This window comes from Agelaius tricolor, unplaced genomic scaffold (genome assembly GCF_023055355.1).
Source record: "Agelaius tricolor isolate 1412-34295 unplaced genomic scaffold, bAgeTri1.0.p SCAF_24, whole genome shotgun sequence".
In the NCBI taxonomy this organism is placed as follows: domain Eukaryota; kingdom Metazoa; phylum Chordata; class Aves; order Passeriformes; family Icteridae; genus Agelaius; species Agelaius tricolor.
Genome location: NW_027269284.1, coordinates 7,501,804 through 7,527,185, shown reverse-complemented (window position 1 = coordinate 7,527,185; position 25,382 = coordinate 7,501,804). Strand labels below are relative to the sequence as shown.

Below are 25,382 nucleotides of genomic sequence, written 5' to 3'. Positions count from 1 at the left end.
TGAACCAAGCCATTGGCCCCACTGAAGCAGCAGTTACATTTGGCAGCAGGTCTATCAGGAAGAAAGAGGTACACACAGCACAGCAATGCTATGCCCAAAGACTGCACTTGATGAGAGCTTTTACTCATCACCAAGAGCACTTCTGTCACATTAAAGTCCTTCAAGAACACCTTTCAGAAGTACCAGCCACATCACATTGTCTTGTTCTTCTGGTAATTAATACTTTTTGCTCCTGGTAGAAACAGGAGGAGATCTGACTCTGATACAGTGCTAAATTTAAAATTATCAAATCCTTCTTTTTATCATCAGAAGTTACAAGCTGCATTTATTTCCAAAAGCGTGGGAGAGTTGGTTTTTTGTTTGGTTGGCTGGTTGGTTTATTTTGTAAAGAGCTCTGTATCTGGACTCCTCCCATAGAAATCACAAACTGTATTTTAGATCCCTCATGCACATGTTTTTATGCAAGGTGTGTGAACAAGCTCAAGGCTGCTAATAGGGCTATGGTTTGATTTCCATTGTCCTTGGTTCACTGGTGGAAGTTGAAGGCACATGATTTTATTTATTTAGGAAAAAAGGTTTCCATTTCTGTGAGCTCCTGTTGTTCCAATGAGAAAACTCCAGTTCCTTCGACAGAAATGTCAAGCCTGTAACTTGACAGGGAGGTACAACCTGCAGGTACTACTGAAACAAAAACCAACCAGTTTCTAACAGATGCAACAGTACGGCTTGGCCTCCTGCTTCAGCTCCTGATATAATTTAGTGCATGACAATATGAAGTTAATTTAAAAACTAAGTGAAACTCATCTATTTGTCCTATTCTAGTGAAGTAAAAATAATTTAAAAGAAACAGAAATTACTATGACATACACAAACACATGTGCACAGAAAACCATGTGCAGGCACAGATTCACAGCACTGCTCAACCTGAAATTTTTTTTTTAATTGTGATTCCTCTGTGAGGCCAGCAGCAATCTGATACCCTTTACTATTGTGTCAAATCCTTACCCATGCTACAAGTCCCAGATTTAATGCAAGTAACATTCAGAAAGGCAGCCTTTGTAGAGACCTTGGGTAATATATTTTCCTAATAAACAGATTTTTGCAATAAAAATATTGTAGTTTTATTATATATTGTCATGGAAAACACTACATTTCAATGCATCAGTCAAGCTGTGCTCATCCTAAATATGAAGAGATTTAACCTTGCAAGTCCTCCAGTGGAGGATCCTTGACTGAAGAGCTCAGATAAACCTGGCCCCAAGAAGCCTAAGCTATTCCAGTTGTACTGAAATTTAAAAAGCAGATCACCATTGTGATCACTTGTGTACACCACTGTACACTTATCAAAGAAAAATCTTTTAAACTTAGAATTTCATAAGAAAGATCTCTTTTCCCTTCAGAAATATGCTAGGTGGATCAACAGAAAAAATACATCTGAACACAGGACAGAGAAGAATGGCAACTGTCAACTCTCAGACACTGGGGTTTTTTTATTTGAGAGATTTCTGGTATTTTACATTACTATTGAGGCTACATTCAAAAAAATTTGTAGGCTAAATTCTGCCTCAGAAACAACACCCCACCTCTCATTTTAAGTCACTTAGTAAAACCCTCGCTGGCACAAAACTTCCACCGACGAATATAAATTATAATCATACCTAGAAAACAGAATTTGGCTGTAACATTGGATCTTAAGAGGACACAAACAAAAAATCATAATACCCAAGATGTCACTCCTGGCAACTTCTGGAAGCCAAAGCTGATATTTTATCAGAAAAAAATTCCTTTCCTTCTTAAGTACATTTCTTTGTTAGTCTATATCACTGCTATACATTTTATATAACATTTTATTTAAATAACATTTTATATGAGGACAAAAAAATATTTACATAGAGACAACATGGGAAATTAAGTTTTGAATCAAACTCTCACTGTACAAAAGCAAGATATGGCAGATTCATGGGTAAACCTATTCTACAAGACAACATCCTGTTGTGCCTCAAGGCTGTAGCATCTCTGCAGATATAATCCTCTTACACAGAGCTGGTTTTATGCTACTTAGGGACAGCAAAGAATAATTCAATAAAGTATTAGATTTAAGGTGGATGCTGGTTTTACATTAGGAATAGGTTTTGTGACATTAAAGACCCAATTTTGAAAAGCAAATGTTTCTTTTGAATACCTTGGTTTTAAAATATGCTGTGGGAGAAATCTGAGACCTGATTTTCAAAGTGATATATTTGTTCAGCTCCAGGAAAATTGCTAAGAATTACAGGTACCCAGCAACTACAAGATCAAACTCATGGTTCGACCTAGGCTTTTTAAGAACAGAAACACACAAATGCCCCTTCATATTACTGTGGTTTACAGACATAATTAAATAACTTGTTTGTGTGCTCTTGTCTGTTTGCAGACACGTGTGCATCCCTGACACTCCAGCTTTTACATCTGAGCAACTTTAGCCAAAGCTGCAGGACTTGGTGAGGTATAAAACTGAATTATCCATAGGTATAGTTGAGAATGTCCATAAATAAGCACATAAATTGAACAAAACTGTACCTGCAAAAAGAGCAGGCACTGAATTTTCTTGCTTTTGTAAGAGTCCATTAATATATTAATAGAGGTTTTACATATTTTGTACACTCAGATATATACATATATTTTATCAGTAATGTGTGCTTACATACAGACATATGCAAACATATGTGTACACTTACCACACACACTCACATTCCCTTACCTACACACATTCAAGTTCTTTATTTTCAAAGAAAATGCCACCATTTAATAAACACTGAAATTGGTTCCAGGTTCTCCATGATTTTAGAATTATAGAGAAAGGTAACTTACATCTGTCATTGCATACGACAAAAAATCTGGACTTTACAACCAAATTGAAACAAAAGGAAAGACCAAACACACCCCTCGTGCTACCAGCTTTCCAATCAGGAATCAAAACATCGGAATGAATCTGGTATAACTGCAAGGAGCAATGGCAGCGATTTGTGTGAGTGCATTTTTACAACAAACGTGAATCTTTTGGAAGATGAATTAGTATGGATTTGTGGTGAGCACAAAGTTCTTTCTTGGCCAGGTCACTGCTGAGCTCCTTTCTTCTTGTGCTCCAGCTCCTGCAGGCGCTCCTGGCGGCACTGCGCGTGCTGCGTCCCCACCTTGTGCGCCGTCTCCGTGGCTGCGATGTCAATCTGGGCATACCGGGACGATCCACTCCCTGAAACACCACATGGAATCTGTAACAGGCTGCACCCCTCACACATTCCTGAGCAAAAAAGCTGCTGTGATACTCCCTCCATAGATTTTCTGGCATATCTTTGTCCAGTCTCAGAGAAAGCTGTGTAAAGGGAGTAAGGTGATAGCCTCCACTAAAACAAAACACCTCAAAAGCCCTGTTAGCTACATATTCTAGTGGTCTAGTTTTCCTCAAATAAGCAAATGAACCACTTGCATTTCTGCCCCAGGTGTGAATCTCCACCCCTATTACTCCCAGTCAGTGACAAAATTGAAGTTGGCTCTCTCACTTTTGAGAGGCTTCCTCACCAAGCTACGAATCAGGAAATCAGCTCCTACTTTTTGAACAGAAAACTCTTGTGGCAGCTGGCACTGTTCTTTGTCTGGATTAGGCACCCTGTCAATGTTTACCAGAGCAACACCTTCAGCCTCACACAGAATGACACTTCAGCTCATTTTTCTTGGCAATAGTGGAGACAAGCTAAGTTAAGTAAAATACTTAAGTACTAAGAGTTAAGCAGTAAAATACTTCTATAAGGCTAGAGGCTGGGAAAACTTTAATATGAAAAAATTTAAATATTTTTGGTCATTACAGGCACCTTTATAGTTACACAATTTGAGATTGGGAGGGTAGTTGACATTTAGGAAAATTTATAATCTTTAACTCTTCATTTTTAATGCCTTGGTTCATTGTCTTTAAGAGAAAATATTGCTTTTACATTTCAACACAATGTTGTAGAGAGAACTGCATAAAGATCCAGGAGAAGCTTAGAATTACATAATGAAAAACATAAAAACATTTAAAAAGCGAAAAGCATTGGAAAAGTGCTAGCATTTCAAGTTAATAAAATTGCTGAAATTAGAAGAATGAAAATTAAAATCTTTATAGCTGAGAAGTATAGATGGATAACTTATCAATTTCAAATACAAGGAATTAAATGCCAGATTCTTATGAAAGGATTGCTGTAGCAAGGACTGCATCTCTAAATGATAACACATAGCAGGTGTATTGCATGTTTATGTGCTAATTTCCCAAGTTAAGCATTAGAAGTAAAATATCCAATCTAAACAAAATAATTTTAAAAAACAAACAAACATAAAAAATGAAATCATTTGCATTCTCTCTGTAGCAGTTTCACATGCCCACATGGAGAGCAGATAGAAGAACACTGTGTTCTGTTCTGAATCATTTGCTGCATGGCTCCAGAGCCAGTGTCTTCAGGAGCAAGCCCTGTACACCCACAGCCCTGTTTCTGAAGCCAAGAAAAATGAGATAAGTGTAGTCCTAATATGCAATGAAAATCTTGAGAACACAAGCAAATTACTGTCTTTCAAACTCCAGAGTTTGAAATGTTCACTTTAGAAGGAGTGCATATACAATCACCTGTCAAAGGGATGCAACATCTTATAGAACTTCATTACTCAAAAATCTTTTTCAAGAAGAGATGCCAATTAAAAAAAACTGCCTCAGAAACATAAGAGGGTTCAACTCCTCTGTTAGCAGAAGCCTGTTGGTAGATCATGGAATCATTAAGGTTGGAAAAGACCTCCAAATCATTGAGTCCAAGCTTTGACCAAGCACCACCATCAACTAAGCCACAGCACTGAGTGCCACATCAAGTTGATTCTTGAACAGTTCCAGGAATGATGACTCCATCACTTCCCTGGGAAGCCTGTTCCAATGCTTGATCCTGTCAGTGAAAAAAATTCTTCCTGATGTCCAACCTGAACCTCCCCTTGGGCAGCTTCAGGCTGTGTCCTGCCCTGTCACTGTTTCCTGGGAGAAGAGGCTGACCCCACTTGACTACAGCCTCCTTTCAGGTAGGAGGATATAGGTCTCCCTCTAGCCTCCTTTTCTCTAGGCTGAACACCCCCAGCTCCCTCATCTGCTCCCTGTATGAAATCAGGATTGCACATACCCTATACATTCTGCACATTCTTTGCTGTTTAAATGTACCACAGACTTCCTTACCTCTTATGCTTGTGCTAGATTCTTGAAGCTCCAGTTCCATGTAGTGAAGCTGTTTTTTGGAAGTAGGGCTGACAGGAATATTAACATAGGTGGCTGCCTCACTATGGGGTCGATCTGGTGTAGGGACATCAGCTGAATAACCTACAGCCCCTTCTGAAATAAATAACAAGTTACAGCAGGCACTGTTTGCAATGACCAATGTTCATACAGACACACAGAAAGCAAACACTGGGCAGCAATAACTCTGCTTGCCAAACAGGACATTCCTCAGTGGTAAATGGGACATGAGAAAACTGCAGCTTCTACTTTAAATATCCTAAGACACCGATCAAGTCAGGATCTGTGCAGAAGGCCACAGACCACAGACAGAACACAGACCCCACAGGGTCTTGCTGTATTGTGGCAGAAGGCAAAAATTCTGCAGATATTTCTAACAGCAGGTTAGTAGAGCTTTATGTGAAGTAATTTGTTCTAGGAAGATGTGAACCACTACATCATCTGCAAGACAGAAAGCAAAATCAGTAAAGGCTCTTAAAGCCCATCCCAAAAACAGGGACTGAAGAACCATTTCAAGCAAAGGGAGGGCGATCTTGAGGAGACAACATTGAGAGCTTCCCTGTGCAGAACTGAAAAAGATAGGAATAATGCCAAGAGAAGACAAGAAGATGTTAAAGGACTTTCACTGCAAGAAAAAAATAGTGGGAAAACCCTTCTAGATAGTAAAAATCACAAGAACTTTAGAGGAAATCCCACAGAGTTTTCTAGAACTTTCTAAAAAAGACACAGACCAACACCTACTAGTAAACAGTTCCTGTAAAACAATTTTGACTTAAAAACAATTTTTTGTCTACTAGTTTAGTTCTCAAGACCTCATCTAGCCCTGCTTTCAATTATTTTAATCTTGTCTGCCTGTTCAGTCCAGTTGGAGTCCTTAGCCTTAAAGACTTTCTACTCTGAAGGCAGTTTGAGACAGAGGAGTGCAGAGGGAAAACAGTGTCACTTTGAGGTTCTCCTTTTTCATGAAGTTCTCCTCTTGAGCCCTTCCTTAACCTTCCTTATCCCTAAGAACTCATATCAAGTCTTTTTTTATCCAAAATGCTGCTTTTCCTTTTTTGCCCGTTCAGACCCTATTGAGATGTGAACAGAGAGGCAGTAGGATATCAAGGCATTTTAGAGCATAGAGAAAAATTACTTCTTATATCCAGAAAAGAGCAGCAGTGAATAACCACTGAGGGAAACTTTTTCATCTTTTTGGAAGTATTATGAGTAGCAGAAATAGCTTATACAATGTTAGGCAACAGTATGGGTATGTTCCAGTAAAATGAAATCTTCCCAGGCTTAAGCTGTTTAAATCAAAGGAGTCTACTGTACAGTCCAAATACTGGAAAGACTGGAAATTTGGGCAGTTTTCTCACAGATTTTCATTAAAAAACATAGGAAAATCCAAAAAGTATACAAATATTTCTCTGTCAGTCAGACTTCAAGTTGTTGTTGCAAAGCAAGATGTTAAGAACAAAGTGACAAAATCAATGCAGAACCGAATGCAGAAGGAATTTTCGTATTTTCATCAAATATCATTCTCAGAAATTATTTTCAATCATTGTGTCCAAAGTATTGCAAAGGAATTTGGCCTGGTTGAGCAAGAAGGGACTCAGAAAAATCATAGCATTGAAAACCTGCATCACAAAAAGTTAGAAGTTGCAAGTGACAATCTTGAGTACAGAGTCACGAAGAGTCCTGAAGGGAAAGATCATTTTTGAAGTCTTTCTGTATGCTGTTAAAATGATGCAACAGAAGTGTTAAGTGAAGCCTCCTCAAAGTTAGCTAGCATGAAAACTAGCAAGATCCCCTGTAGAACTAAACAGTTAACAGGTTTAAGGAAGCTGAGCATCATACCTGATGCAAACAAGCCAAGGGATTTTCCTGAGAGCTAAAAAACTACACATGGAGAATTGGTAGGGCTTTGTGCAAGAAAAGCAAAAGAAACACATAGGAAAAAAAAGCAAAACCTGGCAAGAGTTGAAAATTCTTCTCAAAGGAGGAAGGAGGAGAAGAAAAAAACAAAACAAAAGGAAAAAAAAACCTCAGACAGAAAAGCCCAAACAAAAACAAACAAAAAACCCAAAACAGTTGGGCAAACTGGAATGGAAGTAAAGGAAAAGCCTTCTGTAGTTCAGTCAGTGCTGTCTCAATAGAAACTGTGCTTTCTTTGCAAAAATAGGAATACTTGGTTTTCATTTTTCCTTAAAAAACCCAACCAAACAAAAAAAAATCTTATTAGGCACTGAAAACTGGCTTTTATTTGTTTGAAGAGAGGAGTTTATTTAAGAAGCACAGTCAAATGTTCCAACTAATGAAAGCATGGTGTACAGAGTGAGCCATGGACAGTGCTTCCAACAGCCCCTTCTGGCTGGACAGAGAAAGAAGATGTTTCCAAAAGGGGTCCGAAGGCCGGTACTTGAGAACATTATGAAAAGAGGATTTCAGAGAACAGACCACAATGCATGGCTAGAACATTCTGAAAGAATTCCTAGAATATCATGATTGCTTGAAGAGAAAAGGGGAAACTGTAGGAATCAAAAAAGATAGTCAAGCAAGTAACAGGAGAAGAGCTAAAGTGAAAATTTAGTGGCCCTCAACTGAAGGGAAAAGGAAGGAAAATACTACAACTGGGGAGGGAAGAAAAAAGTTACATTTGAAACTGGTGCTGCAGCCTTTCTTTCAGGAAGTGTTAGTTATTCATATTTTCTCCCCAATATAGGCACCATTCTCAGAAATGAACATTACACAGAAAGAAAACCAGCACTATAACTACATCCCAAAGATAAGTGTGTATGTGAGCATGCATGTGAAACTGACATGTTCAAAGGGCAACACTTCAAAAATTACACTTAGAAGAGATCTCAACAATAAAAAAAATTTTTAAAAAAAGGAACATAAAAAAAACCAAGAGGTGTTAGTGATCTCTGCACTAAAATCTGTACTCACCAAGTTCCTCAGAACTAGTTGGAGTTCCAGGCTCTGAAGGAAGTGCTAGCATCTCATACCCACCTTTAGGACCTAGAAGACAGGAACACTGTTAATGGCTTTGGATTTAGGAATTTGTGCAATATAATCAAAGCCTATGCTTTTCTGGTTTTGACTTGTAACCTTTTAAACTAAATCTCACTGAATAACCTCAGAAAGCAAAAACAGTTCCTAGTGCTGACTTTTCTGTGATGTTGATGTCAGCATTTCCTTATAAGTGTAACACCAAGGAAATAAAATTTAGGGCACTTTTACAACTATTCACACTGAGGGCCACTGAAGTCAACAGCAGTGAATTTTGCTGTACAGCAGTGTGGGAGCAGAGCTGTCTTGCATGCATGAATCAGGGAGCAATGCGTGGGTGATCTTGGGAGCATCTGGAAGACTCTTGTTAAAATTCCACCTCCAGCATGATGGATAACTTCTGGATTTCTGAAAAACCACCAAAAATGCTTAAGCTAGCCCTTTCAAAGACAACTTTGCTTTCCAAGTGCAAATCTCCATCTTTACAAAGAAGCCAGGCTGCATGACATCATTGGTCTTTCCTGAGCATGAAGCTGAAAAGAGATGCCCACGTTTCTTCACAATCTCAGACTCCACCCCAGTTAAAACCAAGCAAGCAAAAATGCTGCGTCCATAGAATGAACATATTGCAATTAATTTTGAATGACAAACACACATCATCTATCTGCTGGCAGTGTTTTTATCCTCCATTATCATAAAGAAGTATATTTAAATGTGGTGGGTGTTTTTTCCCAGCATATCATTGTTAGGGTACAGGACTTCTCATGACCTGAGGTGAATTTTTTTGGTGGGTGCCCTTTGTTAAAGTGATGGCAGCATTTCACTGCTGTGAATAAGATTACTGCTTATACTCTGTCAGTTATCTCATCTGTCACTGCCTCTTCTAAACTTATCCCATCTGTCAATGCCTTTCTGACAAAAATTCCTCAAAGCAAAAAACCCAAAGAAATACGTAAGCCTTACAATAGGGAATCAAATAATGCATTACCATTAATATTTTCTGAAGTTTAAAATAATTTCAGTTTAAATTAGTTTCAATTTACATGCACACACACCTCATAGTTACTTTTACTTACCAGCTTGGAGACTGTGCCCTCTATGCACTTTCAAAGACCCAGAAGCTGCCATGACAGAAGCACCACCTGTTTTCAAAGACAGAGATTCATATTAAATCTAAATACCTGTTTCATTTTTAGTAGACGTTTCTGAAACATCTAGAAAAAAAATAAAACAAAACACAAAGAATTACAAGTCATTGCTCTTCGTTTTGCCAATTTTTAAAAATTTTTGCTAAATGCTTAATCCTGAGTTTGGGGAATTAAAATCTAATTTTGTTGTTTTCTTTCTTTAGAGAGAAAGGATGCCTTCCATAAAACCTAAGGATGCTGTCCCTCCTGTTTGTGGTGAGTACTACGTTCCTCACCGGGAAAACTGTCTTGACCTAAGGAGTAAAATGGCAACGAGAACTGAGTTGGGAGATGCCTTTGCAATCCATAATGTAGTTTTAGCAACAACAAAGTTTAAAGTGCTCCTTAAAATCTGATCAGAGTGGATCCAAAACCTGTCTAAGAGCAATGTGACCTCTGGCTGGGTTTTGGGGTATCCCCAGCTGACCTCGCTGCTCTGGAGAGCGCAGCCTTGTCCAGCACAGCCTGCCTGGGCTCCCAGGCAGCTCCCAGCCGCAGCTACCTCAGCAAGCTCAGCTCCTAGTGAGATCAGCTCTTTGTGATTATCAGCTCATTTTGTGATTTCAGCTCTTGCCTTGCTCAGTGCCTTGGGCAGACACAGGGAGAGAGAGGAGAAGGCCGTGTGAGGTTCCTCAGGATTGTCTTTATTGGCCTTCTGCAAAGGCCTCAGGGACAGCTCTTCTGCCAAGCTGGGCACAAGTAGCTCTTTATATAGGGCACAGGAGTTTTAGGAATTGTCCAATAGCAAGGGTCAAAAGGGAGGTGACCTATAGTCCTACAGAGAGATAAGCAAGGGTCTGGAGGTGGGAGAGGGACCCCTTAGGTCCAGCCATGGTGACTGGGCATTTCCTGTCTTAGGCTGCTGAACGCCAGGGAGGCCTTGCAGGCCCTGTGCCTGCTGCGTAAGTGAATGAGAAAACTGCCCCACTTCAGCACTCCACCAGCCATGCTCAGAATGGACACAGCAGGCCAGAGGCAAGGGAACACAAGGGATCTGCTCCATAGGGATGGAATCCAGGTTTTAATGAAACACCTTCCCAGTGTTCCAGCCATGGACACCCCAGATGGCACAGCCAGCCTCCCTTCCAGTGCAGGAAGCTGCACTGGGGAAATTTGGGGAAACAAGAGCCATCAACTGAGACAGCTGCAGGGTGGCAGCCCTGCAGTGTGGCTTGGCTGCACACACAAGCTCCTTATTTAGGCAGCAAGCTCAGCAGCATCCTCACCACTGCTGGCTGTGGGGTGACCTCACCCCATCCACCCTGAACCTCTGCTCTCTGCTGTGTCACTGCGGCCACCTCAGCAGAGCTCAGTGGCATTTCTGTCCTGGCATGAGCAGTTGTGAGGGAACTGCGTGTGCAGGAGATGGAGCTGAGCAGGGAGCGGGTGGGAGGCTGTGGGGATGAGTAACCCTGCCCCTGCTGCCATGTGCTGCAGCCTGCTGGGGCCCACATTTAAAATTAACACTTTTCTAAGCTGATGAATAGTCTCTGAGCAGGTGAGACACTGCTCTGCAAATTGTTTTTAAAATAGCGTCCAAAAATTACCACAGCTCTTATGCAACATGAAGAAATGCTGTAAGATAAATATGCTGAAATATCTAAGAAAGCTGCACAGCCTGGGAATCTAAAGAAAAAGGCAAGTTCTTTTTTTTCCCTCCTGTATAAAGTATACACACAATTTTAATTCTAAATCTAAGGGTTTCTAAGTTTGTAAAATTAACCCTACTTTTATAAAATAAATCTAAAAAGCCACTTATTATTTCACTTAATGAGGACAATGGATTAAAAAAATAGTAAAAAACCATTTTAAAAGGGCACAACTGAACTAAAGCCTTTAGTTTGTTCTCTTTATATACATCCAAGGGTAATCCAAGGCTACAAAATTCAATTTTAAAGTATGCCATGCTGAAAATGTGATTTTGTATTTTAACAAAGGAGGTCAGATTGAAGAACCTTTACAGATTATAGAACTCTGGTGAGGACTTAACAACTAAAAATCTTCTTTAGAATTTTGTTTTTACCAAGACTGCTGATAAAAATAAATGCAAAAATAGGACAGCCCCAGGTTAGCTGATTTACTTATATATTCACTTTAACTCATCTTCCTTTCTTCATATCAGTGCATCCTCTCTCTGCATTGAAAACATCAGAATATGTTTTATGAAGCCAAAAGCCTCCCCTTACTTTGAAGAAAGAGTAGAGCCTTATGCTAATTTCAGCATCATCAGAAAACTAGTGTAGGGTTGGGTTTTTTATTCCCTCAAAAACTTATTGCAACTCAGCAGAAATTATTCCAGAGGCATTGTGGATTCTTAACCAACATTTTTAGGATCTGTAAAGAACACCCAGGACAGGAAAAGAGATTTAAAACAATAAGATATTCCAATCCATTTATGGTCAAGTTTAAATTTTCCCATTCAGGGCTTATTTAAAAGATCCATGTTAATGTTTCAGGATTTGACCTGTTGCATTTTCCTCATTTTCAAATCTGGCAACTAACAAATATTTACATAGTCAAATCTCTCAGGGAATTTTTTTTTGAAGTTTTGAACATCATTGTGTAAACACATGTCAACAGAGATCAACCTAGATATTTTCTTCCTTCTTCTCAACTACTGAATAAACTGGTTTGTTTCTTATTCATGAATTCTAGGCTAACACTTGCAGGAATGGAAAAAGCAAGATAAATTTCTGAGCAAAAAAAGTATCCAGCAGGAGACAGACGCTCCCTTCAATTATTCTTCCCATTTTACAAGGGATTGTTAAGAATATTTTTTTATTCAGTTTCCCCTGTCATCTAGGTCTGTGTGGCTGACTCACTCAAGTCTTTCTCAAAACTGAGTATCTCATCAAGAGAGTTACTTCTACTTTCCTCAATCTGTAAGAGGAAGAAGGTATTCAAAACGTGGCAAAATGAAAATAATTTGCAGGATATTTTGAATTCTGACATTTGATTAGACTCAAAAGTTTAACATAGCTCAGTGAAGACAACAACTTTGAAATATTTTTCTAGCTTTATAGTTATTACTTCATAGTTATAGTTTTCTAGCTATATAGTTGTTACTTCATGCCCATTCTTCAAACATAAGGACAGTTTACAGCACATGTGCTACAAGAAAGAGCCATGAAAAAAAATAAGGAGGGAAGATGGAATATAAACTATAAACTGAGCCCAGGCAGTTTACATTTTCACATCTTCTGACCTATCATTGCATGACCAGTGAGGAGACACACACAGCCCTGCACTGCCTTTACCAAGTGATCACTTCTCACTGCCCAGCCTCTTTGAGGGGTGGGACACAAACTCTTCAGGTCTGGGCTATTAAATTTCCTTACAAGGAGTCAGAACAGAAGAAAACACCACATTCTGTGATAAAACCCTGCTTCTTGTTGAATTAAAACTAGCTTTATTATGAAGAACTTTGACCCACTCACCCAAGCAACATTCCCATCTCCTCCTCTGAAAACAGATCCCTTGCCTAAAAGAGCATCCAAAGGCTAAAGCAGCTGATTGGCAGGAGGAACCCTGCAGGAGCACCAGGAGGTTGTTTCATGTAAATGTAACAGGAGACTTCCTGCTCCTGTATATTTGCCCTACAAAACCTTCCTGTTCGTTCTCTTCGATTTTCAAAGTCATTTCATATATTTTCTGTTACAAAAATGGCATTACCTGCAAGACATAAAAGCTGAAGGGGATACTTAAAATGCTTGCTTGCTCTACTGATTTCTCCATATTCAGAAATGCCTCCTGTCTCTCTAAAGGACAACTTTAAAGTGGTAGAATCTCTCAAAATTAGAAATGCATTCAAGCACCTTGTTCAAATATTGCTCCTCAAAAACATCTGTGCAAAAAATAACAGAGAATCTAACTACCTCTAGCAATTATTCATCTTCTCATGCTGTGGGCCATTCCAGCCCAGCCTCTTATCCTTAAAAATGCAAAAGTGTTAAGTTAGAATTATTACCATTTTCTTGTGTCAGGAAATTCAGTGTCTGGGGGTTTTTTGAAAAATACATCTTCAAAGATGTTTTACATACATTTAATTCAAAAATCTTCATACATGTGAAGCTCAGGATCTACACTGGCCAGGGATGAAGGTCAAACACAAAACCAAATTTTTTTTTTTTTAAATTTGAAATAAGCACTATATGTGCAAATAAGGTCCTCACCTTTGTGTTCTATAATACTTCCCCAGGTTTCAGTGTCAGAGAAGGTGTGGGGAAGCAAATCACAAATAAACAAAGGACAGGACTAGAGGGTTACTGTGGCATGGACTCACCACCTTCTGTCAGCCCCAGTAGAGAGAACAGGATCTGCTGGATCTGCTCAGCCCAGAGGGTGAAGCAGCAGCATTGGGATCATTCTCTGACATGGTTTCCCCACAGTTTTCTCTCCCCCCTGGGAAAATGCCTCTCTTAATTCAGACACTCACCAAGGCCAACATTTAGTATGCAAATGCAATATGTATTTTAATAAGTTTACTTTTTCTGAGCTCCTATATTTTTTCCTCTGCAGAATTATTTTTAGTGGACCTGTAGAATAAAGCAGGACCAAGAAAGAGCATGCCACATTAAGGCAGGATTTCATTAATTATTGGAATGATGCTTGTCTATCTTACAGTGTTTAGCCCTATAAGGTATGACATGACATATCTATGGTGGACACTGTTCAACACAGAGTCCTTCCCTGGCTCAATAAAAATATCAGAGTGTACTTGGTCTTCCTACATCTCAGGAGCTGACAGCACAAATCCTTAAAAAAAGTGAGAATTGTAAATTGTTTTCAACCTCAGCAATAATAACTACTACAGTATGGCCCAGATTCTTCTTTCTCATTGCTCTGAATTAATTCCTTAAAAGCTGACTCCTAAGCTTGAAATAAAAGCATCATGCTGCATAGGTATGCAATAAAAATATTTTAAAATCCACAAAAAAGGACCTAATTTTCCATCAGAAAAGCTAAGCTGTCAGCCAGCTGACTTTGTTTTCAGAACCTGTTATATACTTAATTTTATTCTTCCTTCTAGTCTGCCTGCCTTGTGTCCCTATCTACCTAAGAAAAATTTAATAGAGATACAGTGCTCATAATCAGCATTCAGGTGATACTTTAGCTGAATTCCAATCCACAGCACTGTTTTATGTTTATTCCTTAATTCATCCCCTCAGAACCTTTCCCATCAAGCATTGTGTAGATTTGGTATTGCCAGCAAAGAGGCTGTCAGAGAGCAGAGTGTCTGCTGCAATGACAGTGAATCTGCTCCTATGGAATAAGGGGAAAATGGAAAAGAGAGATAATTTACAAGTCAAAAAAGCAAAACTGGAAGTGCACTGCTTCCCTGGGAGCATTTTTGTTACTTGCCCACTCAACTACAGGCTTTTGCATAGCCAGAGCCCCTGGCACGGGGGTGCAGGGAGGTCAGACCTCCCTCTAGGGAAGTTTAATTTGAGCATTGAAACACTCACAGCTGGGCCAGACCCATGGGAATGCCCAGGCAAGCAGCTCCCCTGTGGGAACTGGGAAAGGATGAAAGTTTCTGAAATATGGTGCATAGAGCTGGCATGAAATGCCTTCTCCAGGGACTGCAGCCTCCCTAAGCACTTCTGCAAGCTATTCCAGCTCCCAGCCTCCCTTCTCTAAATAGGAGTCTTGGGACTCAGTCTGCTCAGCTCATTTGGAAGGGGTTGGCAGCTAAGGACAGAAATAGTGGCATTTCCCCAAGGACAAAAATAGTGACATTTCCCCTCCACACTGAACAGCCTCATGGTTTAAACATCATTCATAAAAGAAGATTGCTGTGACAGACTTCTACTCAACTGAGAAAATACAAATATTTTGAAGGAAATCATTCGCCCCTATGAGTAAGAGCTGGAGGTTCCTTATCTAAGGTGTTGCAGTGGAATAGGAAGGAGAACAAGATTAAAAGAAGAGGCCTAAATTACCATAGAAATGGCACAACTGCTAGGAAATACATTGTAAATGTAAGAATTGCAGAGGACTTTGGATGATTCAAGGTGGATTAAGGATTCTCACTGCAGAACTAAACATTTGTCAGACATACAGAGAAAAACATCCAAACCTAAGGGCAGAGACTCACTAGACAACTGCTTCAGTCCTATTTTTCCTGCAGTGCTTTGGTTTATAGTACCAGAAAGATAGTGAAGATAATGGCAAGCTCTTCAGCTCACCATTCTGTGAAGGAAAGAATGTGCAGTCTATTGTTTCACCTCCCAACGCTGAATGTGGATCTTATTCACAATCCCTTAACTCAAAGCACATGAACAGTTCCTGAGAAAAAGCCCTACATAAATATCTCTGAAAGTGCAAGCACCAGATCAAGCTGCAGGATTCCTTAAGCAGTGATGAAAGCCTCTGCACAGGTCCCCTGAGAACTGCTCACACAAAATGTACCAAACTGAGGGGTCTCCAGAATCCAGCAGTCTCAGGAAATCTGAATCATATTTTTGAACCTCTATCCTGTCATGGCATTTTGAGGTCCATCATAACTATAAATGCAGTCTATTATACTTAAGAGCACACATTCACACATTATACAACTCAAAAGAATCCCTTACCTTTATCTGTAGTACAAAGCTATGATAACAATGGGAACATTTTCCTCCTACAAACTCAAGTAATCTAATTCAGTCTCTCTTTCTAATCAATATTTACAAAGGTATTTATAACAAAGGCAACCAAATTATTTAAACCTGAATTAAATGATTCACCCCAACTTGTTTTTTTCCATCTAATAATGCAACTTAGAATTGTTGCCATATTTAGAACACTTTTCTCTTTGCCATTAGAATGAAACACAATTCCCCAAAGTTGCTGAGTCTGTTGCTCAGCATATGTAACTAAAAGGAGAAAAAGAATGCCCACATTCCCTACCAATAAACTAACAAATACACAAACAATTTATTTGTGTCTGTTTAATTCCATGTCTTGCTACAGGACCAAGACATTCGAGAGCAAAAATATTGCATAGAAGATGTGGGCACCTGTAGCTCAGGAACGAATGGGTTTGCATTCTACAGTGTATTTAAATTAAAATATGATAAAAAAGAAATGTATTTGTGAGTAAGTGAACTGTTACAGTAGGAAATGTTATATCTGGGTGTTAGGTCATTGTCATCTATGCTAGCAGATGTATCTTGCCATGTATATGCACAATACAGGTTTTGAAAGTAGCTACCTCAAATTAGCGTGCCTCTATTTTATTCTCAACACTGGATAACAATCTCTCTATTATTATTTCTGGATAATAATAGAGAACCACAGACAAGTTCTAATGCAGTGCTACAGAACAGTGTGAATGACTGCTCAGCAACCTGGGACCTCACTTAATACCTTAGATTAAATATTCAAATGCTACAGAATTATTTTGAAAGCTTTGCAATGCTGAGTTTAATTATACTTAAAATTTCACACATATAAAAGAAAACACCCTAATACATAATAACAATAACAATAATAATAACAATAATAATAATAACAATCTAAGGATAATAAAAATGCAATGAGACACAGAAAACTGCAGCTCCTTTTGTATTCTGAAAAATAGGTTTAGCATTGAAAAATAAAATTGTACTGGTATATTAGAACATTTGAGAGGTGAAACCCCATAAACAAAAATTCACTCACTGGCTTTAGATGCTGCATTTGTCTTAAACATTTATATTTTTCCTGCAAGAGTTATTTTCATAAACTATATTTTTCCAGTGTACCAGCCAATAAAATGCACCTGCTCAAACTTCTTTTTCTGTTGATATAAAAATGTGTCGTGTATTTCTGCAGTTCCAATTTGCTTCATGGTAGGTTTTATCAAAACAGCTAACTCCCTCATATGCATGAATAGTCGGAGATTAAGATTTTTCTCAGATGTTGTTTGGATCAAAAATTAACTTGATGCTGAAATTAATACAGAAATAACATTCTGCCCACCACATGCAGCAGAAGTTTCCCTGTATTTACACACACTTGAATCATAAGTGCTCTGGTTTCCTTGGTTTGAGTGGAGGACTAGAAACTTGAGTACCAGAGGGAAAGATAAAATTAATGAGCCAATTTGGGCTTCTACTTACACCTCTATAAATCAAGAGTAATTCCACTGACTTGAGTGAAATAACTAGCAACAAGATCTGCTAAATGCTTCTGGATTTTCTCCTGCTAAGGCAGACAAAGGAAGGAGTTACTTTTAACCTTCTCCAGAGACACCTCCTGATCCTGAGTATCTCACTGGATTTGTTCACACAAAGACCCATCAGTCACACTGCTTTATGTATTGGCCGAGGTTTTCTAAAGTAGTAAAGAAACCCAAGCACAAAGAGCTGCTCCATGTCTATTGGAGGTGGGAATCCCATGAAATTTAATGGATCTGGTAAACTATTTAATTATCAGGTAAACTATTTAAGGAATGGAAAGACATTTAAGACAGTAACCAAATTCTTTGCACAGATCTCTCCAAGGTCTAAGATGGAGAGAAACCACACAAAACAAAATGCTTATGAAATGTTTTCTTTGGAGTAAAATGATAATTCAGAGGTGCCAGACCAGTTTGGCTGAATTAGACATGGAACTCAGGTGACCAACACATTCTACTGATAGAGAGGTTTACACTGCAAGGAAGCCATAAATAATAATCTTTCCAGGCCAGACACTCAGTGTCCTCTCATTGGTGATTTTGGTGGCCAATCAATAGTTTCACCAACATGACAGAAGTATCTCCCAGTTGGTTCTGGTAAAGATTCATTCCTGTGATTTTGTTATTTAGGAAACTGGCTATACACATTGAACATAAAAATCATGTTTGCCTTTGGTACTAATGTAGCCTAAAAAGAAAAAGTTCTTGTTGTTCTTTGAACATGTAAGTAGAAAAGGCACTAAACAGCTTTTTCAAGACTCTAACAACTTTGAACCTCTTCAGATTAACAAAAGAAAGGGGGAAACAAATATATAAATATTTTCAACCAAGGTTATTACAGATTACAATGTATTTCATAACTGCCAAGTCATGGATTGCAGAAGAAAAACCAACCACAAACAGTACACCTCCCAATATAGTATTTAGTTCTGCTTCCATAAATCTTCTGTTTCTCTTATCACAATTTGAGACTAAAACATCATTGTTAAATAAAGTAAATAAGTAAATGGCTCCTACCTGATATAGCTGGTAAGACTCCAGACTGTAATACTGCTGTTCCCTAAAGAAAACAGAAAATTTTAGAATGAAAAATCTGTACAAGAAGTAGAAACCTGACAAAATACAGAAGGTATATAAAAGTAGAAGGGAGGGGAGGAAATCAGAAATGTGGCCAAGATTTCATTTATGAAAGAGAAAAATGCCCCACAGCACTTCAGAAAATATTAGATTATACTTAACAAAAATGCAAAAATGCCAACAGAAGTTTGATGTGTGAAATTACAACAGATATGGGACACAGTTAAAGTGTCATTGAAATTATAGGAAAGACAACAAATAACTAGAAGAATCAGCTTTGATTAGCTAAAGAAATGAGCCTGAGATAAGAAAAGAAAAATAAAAGCAGTGTTTTGTTATTAAGTGATTTTTTCAGTCTGTAAGAATGTCTTCATTTCCCTTTTCAGTACATCATATTCTATTATTTCTGCAACTCTGAGGCCTCCTGCTGCAATCCTCTGTAAGGCAGAGGCTTCACTAACAGTGGCAGCAGCAAAGGTAACTCAGCAGAAAGAACAATAGAGGGATGTAAAACTACCTTTTATAATTCTACAAAACACAGCAAAACATGCTTTTGCCTGTAGGAGAACCTTTTGAAATTATTATGGCATCATGTACAAATGTAAGTGCATGGTTTTCAAATGCAGAGCATAATGCAGATCCCAACCCACCCTGTGATTACACCAAAGGAGAAAAGGGGTAAGTGACCTCACTCAAATCATATGCTTTTGTCACACCTGCTATGACACCCAAACAAAAACTCTCATGATTACCTAAGGCCTGCATGCCTCGTAGCATTACTCATAAATATCAGTTAAATATCCTCATATAAACATGTCAGCTTTTGTCTGTGGCCCAGGAGCTGAGTGGGGGTGGGTGATGCCTGGCTGCTGGCTCCAGCCACCCCAGCAGCACAGCACCCTCCGTAAGCAGATATGCACGATCTGTGTGTCACACACCAGGGGCTGCATGGCCAGGGCTATTTTAGCTCTGGTACTGATCTGCCTGCTGTCAGATGACATTCATTTTTTATGTTCTGCTTCCAAATATCTTGGGTACAGTTCAATGACTGATGCTAGGAGAACCCAGTGGTTTGATATGCTGGGTCATTATTCATAGATTAGCTTGATTTCCCTAAAGAGATAAATAGAACTTAAGCCTGGCATTTCTTTCTGTGGGTACAAATAACCATCATGGCACATAATCCTTTTCACAATCAAAATGGGATTTTCTTTTCCCCCTTCTGTGTATATTTGGAATATCTTTGCCTTCCTCTCACTTTTTTTTCTTTTAAAGTTTCATTTTATTGTACTCAAACTTTCACTCACTTTAAATTTCATTAAATATGTGATTGATCACACCAGTTCTCATAAAAAAAAAAAAATCAGCAGTTGAAAATACTGTCCCATAGGAAGAGGAGCAGGCTTTCCCATCTCTATACAACTTGTCAGTGATTACATACTTAATCTGGTGCTGCTTATGGGAGTTTTAGTTTTTGGATCCAAGATCAGCCCAAAAATTCCAGATCATCTAATATAACCTCCACAGCATGGAGCAAAGATACTCCACTGCAGTTTCCTGCCTATAGAAGAAGTTTTTCCAGATTCATAGTGACAAAAAGCACCAGAACAGCTTTGCAAGCTCACCTCTGTGGCAGAAAAAGGAGCCAGAAGCTTGCCAGTTAGATGAATAAAAAACAAAACAAAACAAAACAAAAATTGTCTTAAAACTAATTCTTCCCATTGCTGGCTATGATGGAGAACTGATCAGTATTAACGAAGCATTTTCACAGAGCCAAAATATTTTTGTTTCCTATTTTGCCTCCTAAAAAGGAGTAACATACACTTCCAAGAAAAAGCTCTGTAGGTTTGAATGCTGAGCAGGGCTCCATCATCACTGGCAAGAGGAATGAAATGCCAGTCACCTGATAACTGTGCCAACATTTCAGACACACCTCCATCAGCCACAGCTTATGTAATTCCCTCTGTGTATCTTTAGAAATAAAGCTTTTCTTTCAGATCATCTAAGTTTGGCAGCTTTTTATAGCTCCATTATTCTGCACCTACTGAGAGTCAGAGTTCTCAGCACAGGGAAGATGAACCTCTTGGAGCAGGGCCAGAGCATGGACAGAAAATGATGGGAGGGCTGGAGCACCTCTCCTTTGAGGAACGGCTGAGAGAGTTGGGCTTGTCCAGCCTGGAAAAGAGAAGGCTCCAGGGTCACCTGGAGCAGCTCTTCAGTACTTACATTATAAGAAAGATGGGGACAGACTTTTTAGCAGATTGTGTTGTGATAGGAAAAAGGGTGATGGTTTTAAAATGAAAGAGGATGGATTTAGACTGGGTGGTGAAACACTTGCACAGGTCACCCAGAGAAGTCGTGGATGTCCCATCACTGGGAACATTCAAGATTAGGCTGTATGGGGCCCTGAGGAACCTGATCTAATGGAAAGTGCTCCCCCTCACTGCAGAGGGGTTAAACTAGGTGTCCTTTAAAGGTTCCTTGCATCACAAAATTGTCTGTGCTTTTTAGGTCTCTCTTGCTTTAGTCAAAGCACATATCTGAAGTTTTGCCCCAACGCGAGTCCTCAAACTTGAAGAAGAAAAGCTCAACATAAATGAGAGGCTCCGAGATTTGTCTTGTTATGAAACAGGACTTTGTACTTGACAGTAATAGAAGCAAGTATTTACTTTGTGAGATTTTTATTCTGCACGTTCCAAAAATGCACTCATAAACGAAGGCTTGATTGCAACATTGTTCAAATGCTTCATTTTTGCAGAGGAGATAATCTAGATTGTTTTTTCTTCTCTCCCTCCCTTTATGCTAAAGCTATTATGTAGTAACAAGGCTACACAAAATATCCAGTTTTTCAAGAGGAAACCATGAAAATCATGACTCAAAATCCCTGAGTCCCTGAAAACCAGGAACTGTGAGCAGACTTCTCCAACAATGACCAAACCCTCTCCTGCCTGCTGTGTGTAACGGGTGGGAAATCATCACAACCCTCTGACTGCTTCACATAGTTTGTGTGCAGAGGGAGGCAGCAGATTACACTCACATAATATAGTTTATTACAATAAATTTGAACCATCAGAAACTTCACAAAGGAGCAAAGGGCTCAGTGAGAGATCCTAAATGAAGATTTTGAAATCAGCATCACAAAAAAAAAACTTTAAAGTGCTTTTAGAAAATGGAAGAGAAAAAGTTCTGCAAAGATCAGGTATTTCAGCAAAAAGGAACCAGTCCCTAATGAAACTGACAGTTCTAGTACTTTTCTTGTAAGGATTAAAGACTGATTTATTCTATTATTGTAAATCATAATTAAGTTTAAAGCTTGAATGCTTAGGCTGCCACAAGAAAAACAAAGTTCCTAGGAAAGGTCAACAAAAACAGGCACATAGAGCAACCTTTAAAGGTCATCTGCCTTGCTGGGCTCTTTCACCCAGCAGTTGATCAGGTTCAGAACAAAGGATACAAAATTTTTTCTCTATGATCCTTCCTAACAGCTCCAAATGAAACAAACTCCTGCCCATAGCATGTTTCATTGGTGCAGGGCTCCAATTTCAGCCACAAACTCCTGATTACTCAGCTTCATCTGTCACAAGCCCACTGCCAACTACAGAAGGATTGCTGAAGTCAGTTTAGAAACATCTCCACTTGCTCAGCCAAGCCCAAACATCAGCTATTTTATGAGGCATGAAGCTGGGAATTTCAGTGCCACTGGCAAGCCGTGGGCTGTGCCACATTAAAATATACCCCTTAAAATATACCCCTGCATAAAATATACCGCTCTATATTTTATATATAAAATATACATTTTATATATATATATATATATATATACATTTATATATACTATATATATTATATATATAGAATATACATTATATATATGTATATATATGTATAATATATACATATATATTATATACATATATAATATACATACATTATACATATATTATATACATACATTATATGTACATATAATATATATTATACATATATATATATACACACAATATATATATTATACATATATATATACACATATATATATATATATGAGCTCTGCTTATCAACAAGGTACAGGTCTTGTTTAAAAAACAAGAGGTGAGAAACAATCAAAAGTATTGTTTAATTCTAGTCCATATTTGTTTCACCATCTTCTCATGTTTTTTACAGAGGCCTCTGCAGTTGTGATTTTTTTATGCTTCTGTTGAGAGGCATCTTCTGCTCCTTGCTCTGGGCTTCCCAGCTGCCTGCAGCCAGGAGCCTCTTGTCACACGACCCAGACCACAACCATTAGCATCAGAACGTGATCATTACCTCCCAAAATGACTCAACTTGCCTGGAGCATCCTCTGAAGCTGTCCACTCATGGGACAGAAAGAGAAGCTGGGCTGAGTTCCCTAGCACAAAAGCCAGTAGCTGGGTCCCCTGCCAGGCAGCAGAAATTCGCAAGGTCGAGTCTCAGCTGCAACACTGAAGGGTCAAATTTCAAGTTCTGCTACGGATAATATATGAGCCCACAGGGAAACTGACACAGCAGCAAGGCACATGATTTGCTCTTGTCTTTTCCTTTTCAAAACCAGATCTAGAATTACTGCACACTGGACAGTCACACTGGAGTGTGCTGAACAACTGCACTGTAATGCAATTACATGGTCACATACCAGTTTTTCCATGGGACATCTGTTTCCTTCACTGCATGAGAGAGACACATGTGTGGCTACAATCAAGATGGCATGAGCAACAGTAAATCTGTCAATTCCTCAACACTGAGGAGCTTAACTTTCCAACCTAAACCACATCCTCTCAACATCACACACATATCTCAATATGCACAGAAGTATTCCAGAGGAAGCAGCTATGCAATACCATCCAAGGCATATAAAATACCTGGTGTAAACACATCAATGTTATTTTTGTCTGTCTCCAGGCATTGCTACAAGCCAAGCTTGCATACTTGCTAGACAAAAATATAAGTCAGGAGAATGTACAGCTGGCCCAAAGCAGTAACACTCAGCCCAGGTCAACAGCAAAGTCTAAAGGCACAAAACACCAAACCCCCCTAAACTGTCCTAACAGCAATATCAGCTCTCTTGTGATTACAGAGACATGCCCAAAACTACAAGTTATAACACATAAATAAAATAAAGACACTCTGCCACCTCTGTCAAACTGAGGGTTTGGGGTTGTCTTACCATTTCTAATTAATTTCATAAGGTTTGAGTTTCTCATGGTTTCTCAAAGATTGATATGATGGCTCCAGGTCAAATAAAACTATTTAATACTTCTGTGAATTTGAGGGTCTCTCCTCTTTAACCATGGGTAAAATTCAGAAGCACTGGTTTCCATACAGGTAGAAGAAACCCTTCATTATTTCATAGAGATTTTGTAGGGATAAATATAGTGACAATCTGCAGAGAGAGAGGCTGCAGTAGCAAACCCTCTAGGGAGAGCTGTAGAAGAAACTCAGATGGAAAGATGGACACTAATAATTATGAATATTGCTGAAGGGATGAGCTCATCTAAGATTCTGTAGAGACCTCACAGGACACTGAAGTACAGTCAGAGAACACTTCACCCCTGGTTCATGATACAGGAGGACTTTTCACAGCAGGAGCCAGGACCAGGCTGAAGAATTCCACCAGCCAGAGGAAATGGCTACACCAGAGATAGCAAATTGCCTCTGAAATCAGTTTTAATCCAATGTATTCAATAAACACAGGCAGAATGTTGGAGGAGTTAGAAGACTGGAACTAAAAACAATTATTCATGAAAAATAAAAACACACAGGATATATTCCTCAAACTGAACAGTGGGGTCACAGCATCTCCTGATTTCAGAGCACAGAACCCTGAACAAACACACCTGTGAAATGATGCTAGGTACATAATGCAATGCATTAACCTCAGCCTTCACTGCCTCATCTTTCACCAGGTATCCCATAATAATCATTCTACCATTCAGGGCATGAATGGCTCCTTACAGAATTGCCATTAAAATAAACCACACTCAGCTCAGAAGTGATAAATGCTTTCTCTCCAACTGTGAGATCCAAGAACAAAGGCCAATACCCCAATATAATCTGAAGTTCAGTATTTCATATATTCTTAGGGCCAAAATAAAGACAACTAATTATTCCAGGTAATTAGAATCATCTACATTGTTCTCCCCAACTCCTCAAGTGAGCTGTCCTGATTTACAATAGCAGATGATGTTCTGCAGTTTTATGGAAAAGAACAATTTTTAATTTAAGCATTAAGACACACAGCAGATTTTCCAATTCAAAACACTGTTGTCAGCTTTTTAGAGATGTTTTCATAGAAACATTGCATTCCCTTTTCCAGAGCATGGCTCAGCTCAGCTCTCCTGAGGCAGAGACAGAAAGTCCTGCTGCAATGCCAATGCACAAGAGACCAAATACACTTTTCCAGGCTGTTCCATGTCCAGCAGGGCACCCACAGCACTGCTTTAGCCAGTCCCATTTAGACAGGTGAGCACAAATGCTCTTCCTCAGCTTGCACCTGAATCACAGCAAACACTGTAGCTTTAGCCATGCAAAGAGAGAGGCTGCATTTCTCTTTTAGAAGCTGAAAGGACTTTATGAAGAGATGCTTGTGAACAATAAAAATCAACATGAATAGGTTATACATTTGTGTTCTTATAGAAAGACAGTAAAATGACAGGCATTTGTGCCTGCAGCTGTATTTCACCAT

The 25,382-nt window shown here is 38.9% G+C and overlaps 1 protein-coding gene across 3 annotated transcripts in view; it reads right to left on the bottom strand.

Moving 5' to 3' along the window:
- Window positions 1–1,475: 1,475 nt before the first annotated feature.
- DOK7 (docking protein 7) overlaps window positions 1,476–25,382 on the bottom strand; it is a 59,779-nt gene continuing 35,872 nt past the window's right edge. For all 3 annotated transcript variants that reach the window (XM_071447330.1, XM_071447331.1, XM_071447332.1), the window contains 5 exons: window positions 18,620–18,662; window positions 9,349–9,414; window positions 8,210–8,281; window positions 5,222–5,374; window positions 1,476–3,232 (listed from right to left, as the gene is read on the bottom strand). In XM_071447330.1, coding sequence (XP_071303431.1) covers window positions 3,096–3,232; window positions 5,222–5,374; window positions 8,210–8,281; window positions 9,349–9,414; window positions 18,620–18,662 — 471 coding nt within the window. In that variant the 3' untranslated portion in view covers window positions 1,476–3,095. The remainder of the gene's footprint in view (window positions 3,233–5,221; window positions 5,375–8,209; window positions 8,282–9,348; window positions 9,415–18,619; window positions 18,663–25,382) is intronic.